Here is an 18,475-nt window from a genome sequence, read left to right on the forward strand (position 1 = left end):
TGGTTTTAATTGCTGGTCATAAATGACTCCCCACATGAGTTCTGAAAGAGAATAACAATTAAGCCTAAGACACTGTTCCTCCTGGCTTTTTTTTTTTTTTAAGTTTGAACTTATGTTTTGAAATAAAATGTTTTACGAAACAAATTCTTAAAATAACAAATTTTTACAAAATTGTCACACAGGAGCACACCTTAAGATACCATTACAAGCTACATTTTCTTAGAAAAAGTCAATAGATTCAGTCAATTAGCTGTCAATTAAAATGTGAGTTCCTTTCTTTGAGCAAAAAGAAAGCTCATGTGAAATGTTGGACTGAAAGCCAGCGAGACCCACCAGAGCAGTCAGTAATGGCTCAATACCTCCAGAAGTGAGGAAACCAGAATCCTGGCCTCCCTGGCTGAGGCTAAATTCTGCCTCCTGTCCCTCTGCACAGGACAGGCTCCAACTGGATGCTTCTGAAGTTCTGTGTACATGGTCCTTTTATTTCAGATAACTACATAAAATGTTAACACTATTTTAGTTTGATTGTAAAGTTCAGAAAATAATGTTTACAAATTTTACCACAAGGAGTATCATGATTTTTTTTATTATGACTCTCACCAACTTTGGAAGAATCTCCATTTCATAAGTTTCTGATTTAGTTCATCTTCTTACATCACTATTCATGCCTAGGGAACATCTGCCCCCATACCTGTACATGTAAAAATCCAGCTGGTGGTCCTTTTCTCAAGTTGAATGTATGGCTCTGCCTACATTAGACAGACTGTGCCAAATCTATTCTTAAATTAGAGTGCCCAGCCAATCATTTTTTCTTTCCTTCTATTTTTCACTATTATATAAATCATATTTTAGCATGTTCCTGCAGCATTTCTTCATATAGCCTAACAATCAAAAATTGGATTTTTTTATATTAGTTCTCTAGACATTTTATTGGTCTGTACATCTCGGTTGATTTGCATAAAAACAAACATATACAGGTAGATCTTAGCACCTTATAGTTATGATTCTGTCCCTCAATGTTGTAAGTTAGCCTTAAAAGAATCAACTCAGCTTGCTCATACTTTCTCTAAGATATTTAGTTCCTGTCTCCACAGTAAACACGAATTTTTTTACAACAGACATGCTCAGAACAAATGGCACAAAACCATGAGATATGACAAGTGATAAAAATGAACTTGGCTGACTTCCATGTATCAATTTTAAACTAATGGCCTTTGAACATTTCCTTGTCCCCAAGTTCTCAGATCCATGATCCTACAACATTTCTATAGTTTGACAAAAACTAGAATGCACAATCTTAAGTGTGTGGGGGAAATATTAAAATTCATTACTGAAATGTTTCACTTCATAAATTATTGAAAATTCATAGTATGGCATCACTAAATCTTGCTAATTATGAAAGATGTAAATTGACAATAATTTCCTCTCATAATGATTACAATATCCATGTTTATTCCTAATTCAAGTCCAACTACCTATTTTTGAGTTTGAGGTAGCTTCGTTATGGTTCTACTGCAGAAGTGGTATGTTTCAAAGTATCATCTTTAGATAAAAATTGAGAGAAAATAAAAGTATTGTTTTCTCACTTTGCATACAAACTAAGAAAAAATCAACTCTTTAGTGATAAAAATACAGTTCTTTTGTGAACATGAACACAATACATGGAAACTGTTTCTTTTCATGAAAAGTGGAGTCAAGGGAAAAGGGCTCAAATTCTGTTGCTACCTTCTGGTTTACCCAAGTAAGAACATGCATAAATTCAAGCTTATGAGCATCCAGTTTCAGCACTGCACAGAGTTACTGGATGAATGAGGATCCATTCTTGGAATTTTGCCAGGAAGAGTAACCTGCATAATGAAAAGTTTGGGTTTTCAAGTTAGACTTCTACAATAATCTCTGAAGAAACCTAATTTTTTCAGGTCAAGAGGTTCATTTGTTCCAAAAATTATTCCTTCATCATCATGGCTTAGAATTACACACATAAAGCTGCTCCTTTGCTACGATTTTCTTTAGAAATGGCATTAACTCCACAATTTCTTCACATATAAGGTCATTTTTATTCTTGACTTCATATTTCAAGTTCATTAATGTTTCTCTGAGGTTTGCTGCATCCACATCTGTACCAGACTGAGGCCATTCCAGAGCTTTTATGAAAGTTATAAAACATAAACCCTTTTCTGGATAATCCATTTTGTAACTATTGTCCAAGGATATTCCAGAGTCCATTGATTTGCTTCCATGTATGATCTTTGAAATTTTTAATGGATTTGAATCCACTGAGTTTTCACTGTTCTCCATAATTGCTTTTCTTAATACATATCAGGTACTTTGTGAAGCATCTCATCTTTGCTCTTCCAAGAAATTCTACAAAGTCAGGAAACCAACCTGAAGTGAGTTTATCCACAGATGCCCTTCTTTTCCCACTCTGCTGTGCTGCCTGAGGAAGCCAGCTCCTTATTACTTGTCTTCTGTGGTTCTATTAGTAGTCTCTAGCTTTCCAGGAACAAAGGGACTTGCCCTGATAGTCGCTCAGCTCTTACACGCTCCCATCGGCATACTGCTGCCAGTAACCCTCCTGGCTTTGAGGAGGTTAAAAGCAAAACAGTCTGAGGGGGTAGATTGTACTCTGTGGGAATGTAATCTTAATGGGAGATTACCCCAAAAGGCAGTGTAGGCTTCTAGACCTTAGTGTCCACCATCCCCTCTCTGTAAGAACAAACTTGAAGCTGTTACCAGCAGGATAAAGGAAGGGAAGCCCAATGAAGAGTCTATATAAAGGAACAAGTGGGTAAAGAAGGTATCACATCAGGTATTATAAATAGCATCTTGGAAAAGTCTGCAACATAATGAAATCAGAATTAAGACAGGCAGTTAGTAGATAGGTGATCTGGTAGAATGGAGAAAATGGATCCTGGAAGGCTGGGGAGATAGCTCAGTTGATAGAGTGCTTGCCTTGTAAGCACAAGGCCCTGGGTTCAATCCCCAGCACTGAAAAAAAAAAACTGAAAAAAAAAAAAGAAAATGGATCCTGGAAGTTGGAGACTGCCCCTGGGAAATTGGAATGACAGTGTCTCCAGCGCCTTTTTTTTTTTTTTTTTTTTATTGTAAACAAATGGGATACATGTTTCTCTGTTTGTACATGGAGTAAAGGCATACCATTTGTGTGATCATAAATTTACATAGGGCAATGTTGTTTGATTCATTCTGTTATTTTTTCCCTCCCCCACCCCTCCCACCCCTCTTTTCCCTCTATACAGTCCCTCCTTCCTCCTTTCTTGCCCCCCTCCCATCCCCCATTATGTGTCATCACCCGCTTATCAGCGAGATCATTCGTCTTTTGTTTTTTGAGATTGCTTATCTCACTTAGCATGATATTCTCCAATTTCATCCATTTGCCTGCAAATGCCATAATTTTGTCATTCTTCATGGCAGAGTAATATTACATTGTATATATATGCCACAGTTTCTTTATCCATTCATCAACTGAAGGGCATCTAGGTTGGTTCCACAATCTGGCTATGGTGAGTTGAGCAGCTATGAACATTGATGTGGCTGTATCTCTGTAGTTTGCTGATTTTAAGTCCTTTAAGGCCAAGGAGTGGGATAGATGGGTCAAATGGTGGTTCCATTCCAAGTTTTCTAAGGAATCTCCACACTGCTTTCCAGAGTGGCTGCACTAATTTGCAGCCCCACCAGCAATGTATGAGCGTACCTTTTCCCCCACATCCTCGCCAACACCTGTTGTTGCTTGTATTCTTGAAAATCGCCATTCTAATTGGGGTGAGATGGAATCTTAGGGTGGTTTTGATTTGCATTTCTCTTATTACTAGAGATGTGGAACATTTTTCACATGTTTGTTGATTGCTTGTAGATCTTCTGTGAAGTGTCTGTTCATTTCCTTAGCCCATTTGTCGATTGGGTTATTTGTATTCTTGGTGTAGAGTTTTTTGAGTTCTTTATAGATTCTGGAGATTAGTGCTCTATCTGAAGTATGATTGGCAAAGATTTTCTCCCACTCTGTAGGTCCAGAGCCTTTTGATCACCAAGATTTCCTAATGTTCCCAAAAGGCTTTAGACAGGGAATTGCTAATAAATACCCCCTGGGCTGCTACCTGCAACCCTTCTGCCTGCCCATCTGCTTCCCACCTTTTGGCCATTCCACTGGCATCTCCTGGGCCTAGTCATGTAAGCAGGAATGAGAGAGAGAAGGGGGTGGAAGCAGTAGAACAAAGGAAACTTTATAAGAGGGACAGGGCACTCTCATTTCTTGGGATACCAGAATACCAGCCACAGCCCCCTTCTTCCCTCCCAGGAGATGTCTGTGTTACTAAATTTAAATAAAACCTGCTTGATATCTTGCCTCTGTGTGCTTCTCTAATGTTCAAAGTTCAACATTTGCGGAAGCAGAACTCATCACTGATAACTGGTGGTATCAGTAATATGATTGGTTTATTTCAGGTAGCAATGTCCATGTGGCTAAGTTAGTGTTGAGTGTGTAATAAGACAAGGGTAGAAAGTTAAATCATGCAGACATTTGCAGGATCTAATCTAAACATTTAATACATACTAGGTGTAGTGGTAAGATTTTGGCATTTGGGGGATTTTGTTTTGTGTTTTTTAGGAAAAGAGAAAAGACATTTTAGATCTGTTTTGGAAACACCCTCATCACTGCCATTTTAAAAATTAATTTTAAAGGGTCCATAGTGACTAAGGAGTGCCAGAAGAGCCATTTTCTTGATTATAAGAGATAATAGATTCTAAAAGTAGTATATGGGCAATAAAATGTGAATAGTAGAGACCGAGGAAGAAATATGTAATCATGTACGTACATAATTTGCCAAAGGAAAGGGAAATAATAAATAGGCTTCTACAAGGATCTGTGATTCCCGAACAACTTAGGTTAAAATGAATTGCTGTTGGCTGTCACCTTCCAGAAACATAGGTGGCTTAGACGTGCAGAGAAAACTTCCTAAACATTTAAAATTGCAAATGCAAAACAAATTTTAAAAATCTATGGTTAAGGTGACTAGAAAAGAAACTGTCTAAATTGGAGAATACAAACAATATAAATCCAGAATATTCAACAAATACTGAAGATGATGTCTGTCTTCATAGACTTTTAAAGACTACATGTAATAGATACAGAAAATGAAAAAAATTCCCAAGATAATGTGGCCTGGGAAAAGTGAGTGAAAAAGAAGACCATGCACTAACAGCCTTCATCTCCCAAGACAAATGTTTTCCAGTTGCTGAATATAAACAGGGAGGAGGTGTTTTATCTCCCCTAAAGTAACAGTCTCTAGGAGGCGTTAATCTCCTTCAAAGTAAATCCTTTCCAGGCCGTGCCCACAGACCCCCAACCCAAGCAGTTCAAATTCCTGAGTGCCCAAGAAAACTGATATGCTCACTAGACCACCCTCAAAATAACTTATATAAACCCAGTCCCCTTTCTTTGTTCAGTGGCTTATTTTCCACCAGGAAAGTGGGTCCACCAATGCTATTTCATTCCTGCATGCCCTTTTCCTCTGTGAAACTTCATTCCTGAATAAACAGCTAAGATAATTTATTGAGGTTTGTGTCCTGCCTAGTCTTTTTTGCTAACAACGTGGTGGAATACAGGGCCTCTGCCAAACTGAAGGTCAGATCAGAGATCCGCAAGATCCAAGACTCTTGGAAAAGCAATACTCCTGTTGATAAACTGAGGGAAAATCTGTCCATTAGAGGATGATGGAAATAACTGCCTTTATGTGCTTCAAAAACAATTCTCCAGAGATTCCTAATTATAAATGACCTACACTTGGAGTTGGGCTGTGTATCAGTGGAGGTTCCAAGACAATAGAAGTATCACTTACAAATTAATTTGAGGAAGGTTTGATAAAGATTCATAATTTGGGGCAGGGTTTTTTAAAAGATTAGATGATTTATGATAAAAAGAATTAGAGAAGCTAAAGGAATATTAAATCTAATGTTATTTTTAGCAACTCCTTGTATGAACAGCCCTATAGTTCAACATGTCTACAAGACTGACTTGTCCTCACTAATCCAGACCCGATCTGGTTTCTTCCTCAGTCATAGGAAGCACTATTGCTAGGCACTATCCAGTGGGAAGTAGTTAACCTTCCCCCACCAATAAGGGTAGTAAATATATTATTTTACTAAGGTGAGGCACTGAAGTACAGTAACCTATCATAGTTGACTAAAAAGGGGTACATGCCTGCAATCCCAGTGACTCAGAAGGCTGAGGCAGGAGGATCACAAGTTCAAAGCCAGCCTCAGCAATTTAGTGAGGGCATGGGTAACTTAGCAAGACCCTATCTCAAAATAAAAAATAAAAAGTGCTGGGGATGTAGCTCAATGGTTAAGTGCACCTAGGTTCAATCCCCAGTGCCAAATCAATTAACTAATTAAATTTAAAAATAGAGTTACTGAGTGTTCTCACCTCTTCAATTTCCCTGGATGACCTGTGCTTCAAGCCACCACCCCTGAGTAGGAACTATAGAATCTAGAGAACTAATCAAGGTCATTTCCTTTATTAGAGCATCTTGGTCAGACATCAATGTTTTAATGGATGATATTTAAAATAAATGGGTGCCAGGCACATTGGCATATGTCTATGATCCCAGCAACTCTGGAGACTGAGGCAGGATCACAAGTTTGAGGCCAGCTTCAGAACGTAGCAAGTCCCTGTCTCAAAATAAAAAATAAAAGGGCTGGGGATGTAGCTTAGAGATAGAGCTCCCCTAGGTTCAATCCCCAGTACTGAAAGAAAAAAAAAAAAAGTGAGTAACAGTTTAAAGTTATAGATTTCACTAAAATGTTCTACTGAGTAAAGATTTCACAGGAGAGTCATCCTCATCTACCACAACATACCTGCTACACTAAAGTCACCATGGGATCAACCTGGACCCACTTTCAACATGCAGGAGATAAAACTATAGCAGTCCTTCCTTAAATCAGTTTTGCTTTCCAAGATTTGTCAAGCACAGCCAATTGCAGTCCAGAGATATTAAATGGAAAATTTAATAAACAATTCATGTCTTAAATTGCACACATCATTCTGAAAATTGTGATAAAATCCTGTTCCATTCCAGCCAGTGTATGCATACTGTATGTATATGCTACCCACTCGGTAGTCTCTTAGTATCTATCTTCATTAGAAAATCTGTAAGGAACAAGGTTGCAGCTATTTCTCCCCTGATTCTGCCCCCCCACACACACACACACATTTTATAATCTAGATTGTTAACTTTCTTGTCAGTCATTTGTCCAATTAGCTTGCGGCTTTCACTATTTAAGGGCAATTCCCTGCTATTTGCTCTCTTTTTTCTCTCTTTCACTTTAACTCTCACTCTCACCTTCTCTCTCACTCTCTCGCTCTTTCTTTCTCTTTCGCCCTTAAGGGCAGACACTCTGTTCATCTGCTAATAAAATTTCTTGTGTGAGTTCCCACATCCAGAGTGGTTTCTGGGTGCTTTCAAAATCAACTGTAACGGTATGGGGATCACAGTGCCATTGGTAAATGGTTTCCCTTACTTGGTTCAATAAATCACTCAAACTTATTCTGCATTCTATTTTTTATGATAATATTCTGTAATCATTTTAAATTTTCTATTTTTTTCTATTGGTTTCCTACAATTTAGGAATAGCATAAGTGCTTCATCTAGTAATATTGATGTATATTTATTCTTTTAAACAAAACTGTATCACCATCACATCACATTCAGTTTGACCTCACTGCAGCCATCTTGAGTCATTACTGCCACAACTGCCCCTGAGTAGCCCTGGTTGCTGCGCCCACCCCCTTAGTTTCCTAGTATACTCTTAATAAAACAATTAGAGTGATAATGTGAAGCTTCACAACTGGACCCTGCCACCCTCAATGCCAGGAATATGCCTGACATCTTGATATTAGCTTAAGGAAAAACAAATACTAGCTTGGATGAAGTTACTTTCGTCTGGACCACTTCATAAGCCCCTTTCCTCTGGACCAAATTTCAGGGATCCACTAATCTTGCTGCCATCCAAGACACACTTCTGTACACAAGACCCCTGGTAAATCACAGTATGAAATCCTGGATCCATCTCTCTCTTTCCTGGGTCTCATGGCACCTGAGTCATACCTGGGACTGGGTTGTTTCAGAATAGTATAATGAACAAGTCCTTGCCACTTGATAATAAAATAATCCACATCCCACTGCTTTAAAAGGATGTTAAAATCTTTTGTACTCCTTTTGTTTTACACAATAGCTATACACTGTTAATTTGAAATTATTTGATTGCAGCAGCCAAACAATGGGCTTAGAGAAACTAATACTATCAGCCTTGGGTAAGATCAGTTTCTCAAAGAGTTGAGGACATTATAAATAACGTTTGATTTTTAAAACGAGGCAATGCCAGTCATGTGAAAGCTCTGCTGGATTTGAGTAACCAAGAAGAGGTGTCTGCAGTTAGCTACTGGCATAGCAGCTGGCTAGCTTAGCAGCTGTCTCATCAGGGACTTTTCTGTGGACTTGGAAAGGCACTTTCTGAGGGCAGAGGTTCTTTTTTCATTCTCATTTGCCAGCATCCAGCAAAGGCTTTTCCTCCTCAGCAAAAAGACAGAAGATACAGACGATAGTTTCCTGCAAGTCACTGTCCTTCCTAGTCTAGACCCATTCTGACTGGCTGTTTAAACTGGAAAGGTTGTGAGCCCACATGGGCCAGCTTGCAGCTCTTTTGGCTGGGCCAGGATTGAGGGTCTTTCTGGGACAAACAGCAGCCAAATGCACTGATAAGTGAATAAGGACTAAGGTTTTACTGAGCTACCTGACAGCTGTTCAAAACAGATGTGATAGACGGGGGTTGTGGCTCAGTGGTAAAGCACTTGCCTAGCACTGGGTTTGATTCTCAGCAACACATAAAAATAAATAAAAATAAAGGTATTGCATCCATCTACAACTAAAATATATTTGGGAAAAAAAAAAAAGACAAAACAGATGTGACCCCACTAAGAATGCCATTTATTATAAAGGAAGATGGTTTGGCTTTTTAAAAAAAGACATGTCGGACATGGTGGGGTACACAAATTCAAAGCCAGCCTGGTCAGCTTAAGACCCTGTCCCAAAATAAAAACAGGCTGGGGGCTGGGGCCTGGGGATGTAGCTCAGTGGTAAAGCACCCCTGGGTTCAAGCCCCAGCAGTACCATTTTTAAAAAAAAGGAACCGTGCTGGATACAGTGTAATCCCAGCAACTCAGGAGGTGAAAACAGGAAGATCATAAATTAGGGAATTTAGGGAAATCTTGTCTCAAAGGTTAAAACGAGGCATGTGATTTCAAGTGGTCTTCCTGGACTCTGAGTCTACAGAAGTTACCAATATTCCTTAGTTATTTATTTGAATGGTATTTGCTGAATTCAAAGTGACTGAGTAGTCTGCATGGAACAACTATATGTGAGAATATTTTCAGACAAACTGGAAAAAGCCTGAAGTACAACCTGCTATAACTGGTGGTGATAAAGAAATATCCTATAAATAGAATATTTCTAAATGCTGACAATAGTCGATTCAAATCACAAGTCAGAGACACATATTCCATGTTCTATAACCACAATATAATTAGACTGAAACCAAAAAAAAAAAGGTATATTTTTAAGATTCTAAACTTCTGAGTAACAGATGGGTCAAACAGTAACAGTCCAAGAAAAAGACTGTTAGACAAATTTACAAAACTTGTGAAAATGTAAATGAATAGTTATTCATTGTGTTATTTATCAGCATGTACTTTGAGGAAAATATTTAACTATCACTCATTATTGAACCAGTAATGTCAATGGTAAACCATTTACTGTGATGAACTTAACCATGCTCAGTTCCCTGAATTTCTGTGAGAAATACAGGTTGATATCCTGACTTGAATAACCACACATCAGTTTCTTGGCTTATCAATAATAAATTTTCATTTCAATTTTTAAAGCTTATAGCCAAGAACTGTCCTCAGTCATTGGGTAACTTTACAAATTAGCTTTTGCTGCTGTCTTATTTTTCACAGCTATAACAAAAGACCTGAGTCTGGGTAACTAGACCTATACTCCTACCAAGCATAAACAATGGACAGATATTAAACCCTGCATTCCAAAGTTAGAATATACATATTACTTAAGTATGAATACAATTTTTTTTTCTTTTTGGAACCAGGGACACTTAACCACTTGAGCTACATCCCCAGTCCTTTTTATGTTTGTTTGTTTGTTTGTTTGTATTTGTGTTTGTTGTTTATGTTTGTTGAAACAGGGTTTTGCTAAGTTGCTTAGGGAATCTCTTAACTTTCTGAGGCTGGCTTTGAACTTGCAATCCTCTTGCCTCAGTCTCCCAAGCAAGCCACTGGGATTACAGGTGTGCACCACTGTACCCAGCTCCAAATAGAATATTTCTAAATGTTGATAATATTCAACTCACATCACAACCATCATAAGTCAGAGTCACATATCTCATGATCTGTAACCACAACAAAATTAGCCTGAAACCAAAAATGGAAAGGAAAAATACATCTTTAAAAATATAAACTTCTAGGAGTTCTTTCCTTTTGCTGCCAAGGCCACATCCATAAGTATGCTCAGTCTTCAGAAGAGGCTTACCTCCAGTGGCCTCCGCTGTTCGAAAAAGAAGGTCTGGTTGGACCCCAATGAGACCAATGAAATCACTGATGCCTACTCTTGTCAGCAGATCCAGAAGCTGACCAAAGATGGGTTGATCATCTGCAAACCAGTGATTCTGTCCATTCCTGAGCTCAATGCTGGAAAAATACGTTGGCTCGCCAGAAGGGCAGGCATATGGGCATAGATAAGTGAAAGGGTACAGCTAATGCTTGAAAGCAGGAGAAGTTATATAACCTGGATAAGGAGGATACGGATACTGCATAGGCTGATCAGGAGATACTGTGAAGCTAAAAGACTGACCACCACATGTATCACAGCCTCCATCTGAAGGTAAAGGGGAATGTGTTCAAAAACAAGTGGGTCCTCATGGAACACATCTACAAGCTGAAGGCAAATAAGACCCGCTAGAAGCTCCTGGCTGACCAGGCTGAGGCCCGCAAGTCTAAGACCAAGGAGTCATGCAAGAGCGGTGAGGAGTACCTCCAGGCCAAGAAGGAATGTCGCCGCCCGCAGCAACAATCCCGTGGATATTTGTTACCACCTGCAGCAACAATCAAGCAGGTATTTATTGGAGGTGGACTGGAAATAAACTACTTCTATTCCTGAGCTGCTTCCTTGCTTGCTTGCTTATTCTCTAGCTTATAGAGGAAGAGCGGCTTGCTTGATTTTAGAGGAAGAGAAGCTTTGAGAGGGAATTTTAGAGAAAGGCTTGCTACGCTTTTTTTGGCTATTCCTTCTTAGAGTTCTGCTGCTTCTTCTTAGAGGTGCATCCTGCAAACTAAAGGTGGGTGATAAGGTGCGTGCTAAAGGTGCTGTCTATCAGAGGTGCTTCTTAGTGGTGCGTCTTGTACTGCGATCTGTGATCTGCAACCTAGAGGTGTGTTCTTAGTCCTCTGCGATCTGCCTTCTACCTTCTGCCTACTGCTTACTGCTTACTGCTTACTGCTTACTGCTTACTGCTTACTGCTTACTGCTTTTTGCCTTCTGCCTACTGCCCGCTTATATTCCCTCCAAGAGGCGGAGGGTAGGGCCAGCCAGTTAAGTGAAGATCAGGCGAGAAGCCAACTGCCCAATCACGGCAAAGGTCAAAAAACGAGCAGGCAGGAGCAGGAGCACTCGGGAACACATGTGCACGCGTTGTGTGCGTGGACTCACTTGAATCCGGCCAATGATAAAGCACCTGAGTGTGTTTATGTTAACCAACTTCCTCACCGCGGATGTGATCAAAACAACTTCTGGCTGGCTGCCAGGCGCCATCTTGGCGTAGTCCACATGGCATAGCTCCCGACAAAGGAAGAGACCAAGAAACCCTCTTGTGTCTGCACATAGTGGTCTCAGTGATTAACTAGATCAGTCCTGAAATAAAAACAAGCTTTCTCTGTTAAGAAAGAAAGAAGGAAGGGAGGGAGGGAAGAAAGGAAGGAAGGAAAGGACAAAACGAAGGAAGGAAAAGAAAATAAACTTCTAAATAACCATGGGTCAAATAGTACATTATACTTACAATGACATTTGGATTGTACTTCAAATTGAATAATAATGAAAACATTACTTTTAAATTGACAGATATAGCCAGGCACAATGGTGCATACCTGTATTCCCAGTGGCTCAGGAGACTGAGGCAGGAGGATGGCAAGTTCAAAGTGAGGCCCTAAGCAACTTAGCAAGACACTGTCTCAAAATAAAAAGTAAAACTTACTGGGAATGTGGCTCAGTGGTTAAGTGTCCTTGAGTTCAATCCCTAGTTTAAAAAAAAATCAGAGATAGTTAAACCAATACTTTCTGTCCGGAAATATGCAAAAAAAAAAAAAAAAAAAAAAAAGATTGTATTTGGAAAAAAGAAAAATCAGTTAAGCTTTTTAGTCAAAATTTTAGGGAAAAAAGCAAAGTAATCCTAAAGAAATCACAAAGTATAAAATACACATAATAATCCAAATTAAGGCGAAAGTAAAAAATTCTATATAGCAATACAAAATTGCTGAGAAAAAAGTTGAGAAAGCAACCTCATTCACAATAGCTACCAAAAACAAATACTTATGAATCTAACCAAAAAAGTGAAAATTTCTATAAAGAAAATTGCAAAACACTGATGAAAGAAATTGAAGAGGACATTTAAAAATGGAAAGACATAGTCATTGATTGGAAGAAGTAATATTGTTAAAATGTCCATATATCCAAAGCAATTTACAGATCCAATGCACTCCCCATCAAAGTACCAACAACATTCTTCACAGAACTAGAAAAACACAATCCTAATCCTAAAGTTGATGTGGAAGAAAGACCCCCAATTAGCAAAGCAATCTTGATTTTAAAAAGAGCAAACCTGAGGCTGGGATTGTAGCTCATTGGTAGAGTGCTTACCTAGCATGGGTAAGTCACTGGGTTTGATCCTCAGCACCACATAAAAAAATAAATAAATGAAAACTAAAGGTTAAACTATTTAAAAAAAACAAATGAATAAAAATTTGAAAAAGAGCAAAGCTGGAGACCTCACAATAACTGACCTTAAAGCATGCAACAAAATCATAATGACCAAAAGACCTTGGTACTGGCATAAAAAGAGACACAGACCAATGGAACAAAATAGAGAAAAATACATTTACAGCCTACTGATCTGTGGTAAAGGTGCCAAACATACATTGGAGAAAAGACAATTTCCTCAATAAATGGTGCTAGGGAAACAATGTCCATATATAGAAGAATAAAACTAGACTCCTATCTCTTACCACGTACAAAAATCAACTCCAAATGGATCAAAGAACTAAATGTGAGATCTAAGACTATAAAACTACCAGAAGAAAACACAGGAGAACACTTCAAGACATTGATATAGGCAATGATTTTTCAGATAAGACCCCAGAAGCACAGGCAACAAAAACAAAAATAGACAAGCTTCTGATCAGCAAAGGAAAAAACAGAGTGAAGAGAAAAACTGCAAAGGGGGAGAAAATACTGCAAACTGTTAATGGAACAAGAGATTAATATCCCAAATGTACAAGAGACTCAATAGCAAAAAAAAAAAAAAAAAAAAAAAAAAAAAAGCCAAATAAATCCATTTTTAAATGGTCAAATAAGCTGGGTATGATGATACGTGACTGTGATCCCAGTTACTTGAGAGTCTGAGGCAGAAGAATCACAAGTTCAAGGCCAGCCTGGGCAACTTAGCAAAACCCTGTCTCAAAAAATTTTAAAGGTCATGGTGACTGGGGATGTAGCTCACTAAAAGAGTGCTTGCCTAGCATGTGTGAGACCCTGTGCTCAATTCACAGTACTGCAGAAAAAGGAGAGTATGAGTGATCTGAACAGACATCTCTCAAAAGCATGGCCAAGGACCACCTGAAAACTGCTCAACATAATTGATTATCAGGGAAATGCAAATCAAAACAACAATGAGATATCATCTCACCCTAATTAGAGGGGCTATTATCAAAAAGGCAAAAAATAAATTATGGCAAGTACATGGGAAAAAGGGGATTCTTATACATCGTTGGTGGAGATGTAAATTAGTGCAGCCATTATGGACAACAGTATAGTTTCCTCTAAACACTAAAAACAACTACCATATGAACCAGCTATTCTACTGAGCATATATCCAAAGAAGATGATAGATACATGATAGATGATGGATAGATATATAAGATATCAATATACCAAAGGGATATCTGAAAGTCCATGTCTATTGTAGCACTATTCACAATAGCCAAGATATGGAATTATGGAATTCAATAAGATGTTTACTAATTGAAGAATGGATTTTTTTAATGTGATATATAGGGCTGGGGATGGAGCTGAGTGGTAAGGTGCTTGCCTAGCATGCTCAGGCCCTGGGTTCACAAAAAAAAAAAAAAAAAAAAAAAAAAAAAAAAACTGTGGTGTATCTATAGAATTGTGGAATTCCTCCACTAAAAATTAAATCCAGTAACAGCAAATTAAATCCAGCAACAAAGATAAAACTGGAGGACATTGTTAAATCAAGTCAGGAACCAAAAAACAAGTACCTTTTTCATTCATTTACAGAAGCTAAAATAGATGATCACATAGGAGTAGAGAGTAGAATAGAGGTTACTAGAATCTAAGAAGGGGAACAGTGAAGAAGAGAGAGGGTGGATAATGAGAATCAAAATACTGTTAGAAGGGAGAAAATAGTTCTGATGTTCTATAGCACATAGGAGAACTGTAGTCTACAACAACTAATTACATCTTTCAAAATAACTAGAGAAGAGTTTGAAGGAAACCTTCAAACACATAGAGTTTGAAGGGAAATTTCAACATATAGAAATGATAATTGAGAAATGGAAATGCTAATTACACAGATCTGATCATTACACATTGTATACATGTATAAAATTATACTATCCCCCATAAGTACAAATATTATGTCAATTACAAGTAAATATTTTTTAAGGGTTTTTGTTTGTTTAATACATCTGAAAAGAATGCATACACAAAGAATTGAGACAGGAAAAAGCATTGATTCAACACTAATGAATCTACAAGATTTAGGATTTGGGTAAGGTGGAAAGATTACCTAAACATTTTTAAAAACTGGAAACTGCAACCAAATAAGCTGGAAAAAAAATCCCTATTAACACTTATGAAGAGTCTCCAAGACTCTTGCCATGATTTTCATTGAAGAATATGGGGGGCTAGGGAGGCCTCATAGGCAAAACAGAAATAAGGGGATTCCCAACTGGTCAGTCCCCTTATTGGTAAATGTTCTCTCACCCCATCCATCCCCAGCTTCTTAATGAAGCAGGCCTACATCCTCAAACCTGAAATGATGCCAGTCATCCTACAGACATCTGTCTTCTATGAGCACCACCCCTCATAGTCCTTACATGTGCCAGGTCTTCAGCTGGGCTCTAGGAACACCTGAGGTGCAAATCTATGCTAAGTATATAAGACAATGACTGACAGGGAAAAAAATTTGTCTTTTAATTACAAACCAAATTCATTTGGTGTATTTCAAAAGGTGCAATACTTTTCTTCATTTATCAGTGAAAGAAGTTAGAAATGAACCCCACCCCCACCCCAAAAAAACACCAGCAAATGGCAAACAAATTTCCTTGAAAGTCACAGTCACATATAGAGTGCATCCTAGAAAAAGAGGAGGGGCAAGACAGCTGCCACCCATTTTCATCAAATACCAGATCTACTCAAGGGTGGAGCGAAAAGGCAACTTTCCAAAAGGAGTAAATTATTAAGCAAGGCATTTACTATACTCCTTCCTAAGAGCACCAGGTAGGGAACACATTTTCTGAACAAGATCTAGGAAGTGGAACGTGGAATCAATTTCTCCTCCTCCACTAAGGGCTGTCCATCAGTTAATGAATTAAAAAAAAAAAAAAGAAAGACTAAAAAAACAAACCCCACACACTCCTCCCCCCACCAAAAAAGGCGGGGGGGTGGGGGACGGAAACAAAGGTGTTCCAGATTACTCTCCAGGTTGGAACCAGGAAACAGCTTCAACAAATTAGTCTGTTACAAAGTCATCACAAGCATGCCTTGCTTTTAAACAACAACAAAAAAAGTGTTTTTTTGAAACAACAAAATAAAAACTAGTACTGATCACTTTCTGACAATACACAATTACCCAAAATTAACTAGTATGGAGAGGGGCATACCTATGGGCCTTGTCTCACATGTGGGTAGGTGCAGGGCATTTGTTATTATTGCAGAAATGAATTTTAATTTTTAATCTTTAGTTCAATTTAAACATTGCTTCTAGTAGGATGCCTGACACCAGCTATGCAGAAAGGACTCTGGAGAGGCGTTCATAGCAGCACACACCTGCAGCTCTTCTCCGGTTCTGGAGGTTCCAGGGCAGCCGATATTGCTTCATCAAACACATTCTTTAGGCCTTTCTGTGTGACTGCACAACACTCCACACACTTGACAGCCTTCAGGTCACGGCCCAGCTTTTCAGCAGTCTCTGGAGTGATAGGCTTCTGTTTGTTCTTGGCAAGTTTCTCAATAGTAGATGGGTCATCTCTGTGTTCAGTTTGGGTCCCCACAAGCAAGAAAGGAGTCTTTGGACAGTGGTGAGTTATCTCAGGCACCCACTTTTCTTTCACATTTTCAAATGAGGACAGAGAGACCACTGAAAAACAGACTATAAATACATCTGTTTGTGGATAACTTGGCGGTCGTAATCTGTCATGATCCTCTTGCCCTGCAGTATCAAAAAGTCCAAGAGTATATGGCTCTCCACCAACCATAACTGTGACTGCATAGTTGTCAAAAACAGTTAGTACATATTTGGATGGAAATTTGTTTGTCGTGTAGGATATCAGGAGGCATGTTTTACCAACAGCACCATCACCCACAACAACGCACTTAATTGTCTGCATTGCAGAAATAGTTTTGTATCCACATTAAATATTTCAAATTTAATGTTGATCTCAGCTTCTCCGCTGGGACTTTGGCAGCACTGTGCCGGGTCTCCTCAGCTGCGGGACAGGGGCACACACCTGACATCAGCACTGCAAATATTTTTTTCATTTTTTGTTATTTTTTATTATTTTTTATTTGTTCTAATTGGTTATACATGACAGTAGAATGCATTTTGATACATTGTACACAAATGGAGTATAACTTCTCATTCCTCTGACTGTAAATGGTGCTGAGTCACTCCAGTGGTGTAATCATACATGTATATAAGGTAATGATGTCTGTCTCCTTCCTTCCCCTAGTCTACCGTCCTTCCCATCCCCTCCCCTCACTCCCCTCTGCACAATACAAAGTTTCTTCATTCTTCCCTATCTCCCCGCACTATGGATCAGCATCGACTTATCAGAGAAAATATTTGGCCTTTCGTTTTTGAAGATTGGCTTATTTCACTTAGCATGCATTCTCTAGTTCCATTCATTTACCTAAAAATGGCATAATTTCATTCTTCTTTATGGCTGAGTAATATTCCATTGTGTATATGTACCACATTTCCTTTATCCATTCATCTGTTGAAAGGTTGGTTCCATAGTTCAGCTGTTGTGAATTGAGCATCTATGAACATTGATGTGGCTGCATCATTGTAGTATGCTGATTTTAAGTCCTTTGGGTATAAACCGAGGAGTGGGATAGCTGGGTCAAATGGTGGTTCCATTCCAAGTTTTCTGAGGAATCTCCATACTGCTTTCCAGAGTGGTTGCCCAATTCGCAGTCCCACCAGCAATGTATGAGTGTACTTTGTTCCCCACATCCTCACCAACACCTATTGTTGCTTGTATTTCTTGATAATTGCCATTCTGACTGGAATGAGATGAAATCTTAGTTTTGCTTTGCATTTCTCTAATTGCTAGAGCTGTTGAACATTTTTCATATATTTGATCAATTGTATTCTGTGAAGTGTCTGTTTAGTTCCTTAAAGGTAAATATTTTTAAGTTTTTTTAAATTACACTCTGGATATTGAACAGCATTCAAACAGGAAGTGCAGACTCCAAAAGTAACACCAGATGTGTGTGAATATACCACAATGATTTCCACTTATGTATATAATTATAGTGCACTAACTAAAATAATAGATGGGAGATCAGTAGAGCAAGTGGATCAGGGAAAGGGAAGATAGGAGGGAAAAGGACAGTACTGGAGAACAAGAGTGAGCAGATGTTTATGTGCATGTATGAATATGGCATAATGAATCCCACCATTATGTATAATTATTATACATCAACAAAAATAAGTATTACTAGAAATAAAAGGAAGTTTTAATAATGAAAAAGGATTAAAACATTAAAGATATGAAAGTCCTAAACATCTATTTATGCATGTAATATAAGAACTAAGACTGATAGAATTAAAATGAGAAATGGACCGTGAGAAGCATGAGAAGGGAGCTGATGGGAAA

The 18,475-nt window shown here is 38.4% G+C and overlaps 1 protein-coding gene and 2 pseudogenes across 3 annotated transcripts; 1 reads left to right on the forward strand and 2 right to left on the reverse strand.

Annotated features, from left to right (window-relative positions):
* Positions 1-1,617: 1,617 nt before the first annotated feature.
* On the reverse strand, positions 1,618-2,298 carry LOC306670344 (caspase-3-like; annotated as a pseudogene). Its single transcript has one exon. The product of its transcript is annotated as a caspase-3-like (transcript).
* Positions 2,299-10,587: 8,289 nt separating this feature from the next.
* Positions 10,588-11,676, forward strand: LOC306637676 (large ribosomal subunit protein eL19-like; annotated as a pseudogene). Its single transcript has 2 exons — positions 10,588-11,195; positions 11,650-11,676. The product of its transcript is annotated as a large ribosomal subunit protein eL19-like (transcript).
* Positions 11,677-16,364: 4,688 nt separating this feature from the next.
* Positions 16,365-17,085, reverse strand: LOC306670732 (cell division control protein 42 homolog). The gene has a single exon (XM_079155681.1). The coding sequence runs from the start codon at positions 16,979-16,981 to the stop codon at positions 16,406-16,408; it is 576 nt and encodes a 191-aa protein (XP_079011807.1). The 5' UTR covers positions 16,982-17,085; the 3' UTR covers positions 16,365-16,405.
* Positions 17,086-18,475: the final 1,390 nt, after the last annotated feature.

This window comes from Sciurus vulgaris, assembly GCF_902686455.1.
Source record: "Sciurus vulgaris genome assembly, chromosome: 10".
Lineage (NCBI taxonomy): Eukaryota > Metazoa > Chordata > Mammalia > Rodentia > Sciuridae > Sciurus > Sciurus vulgaris.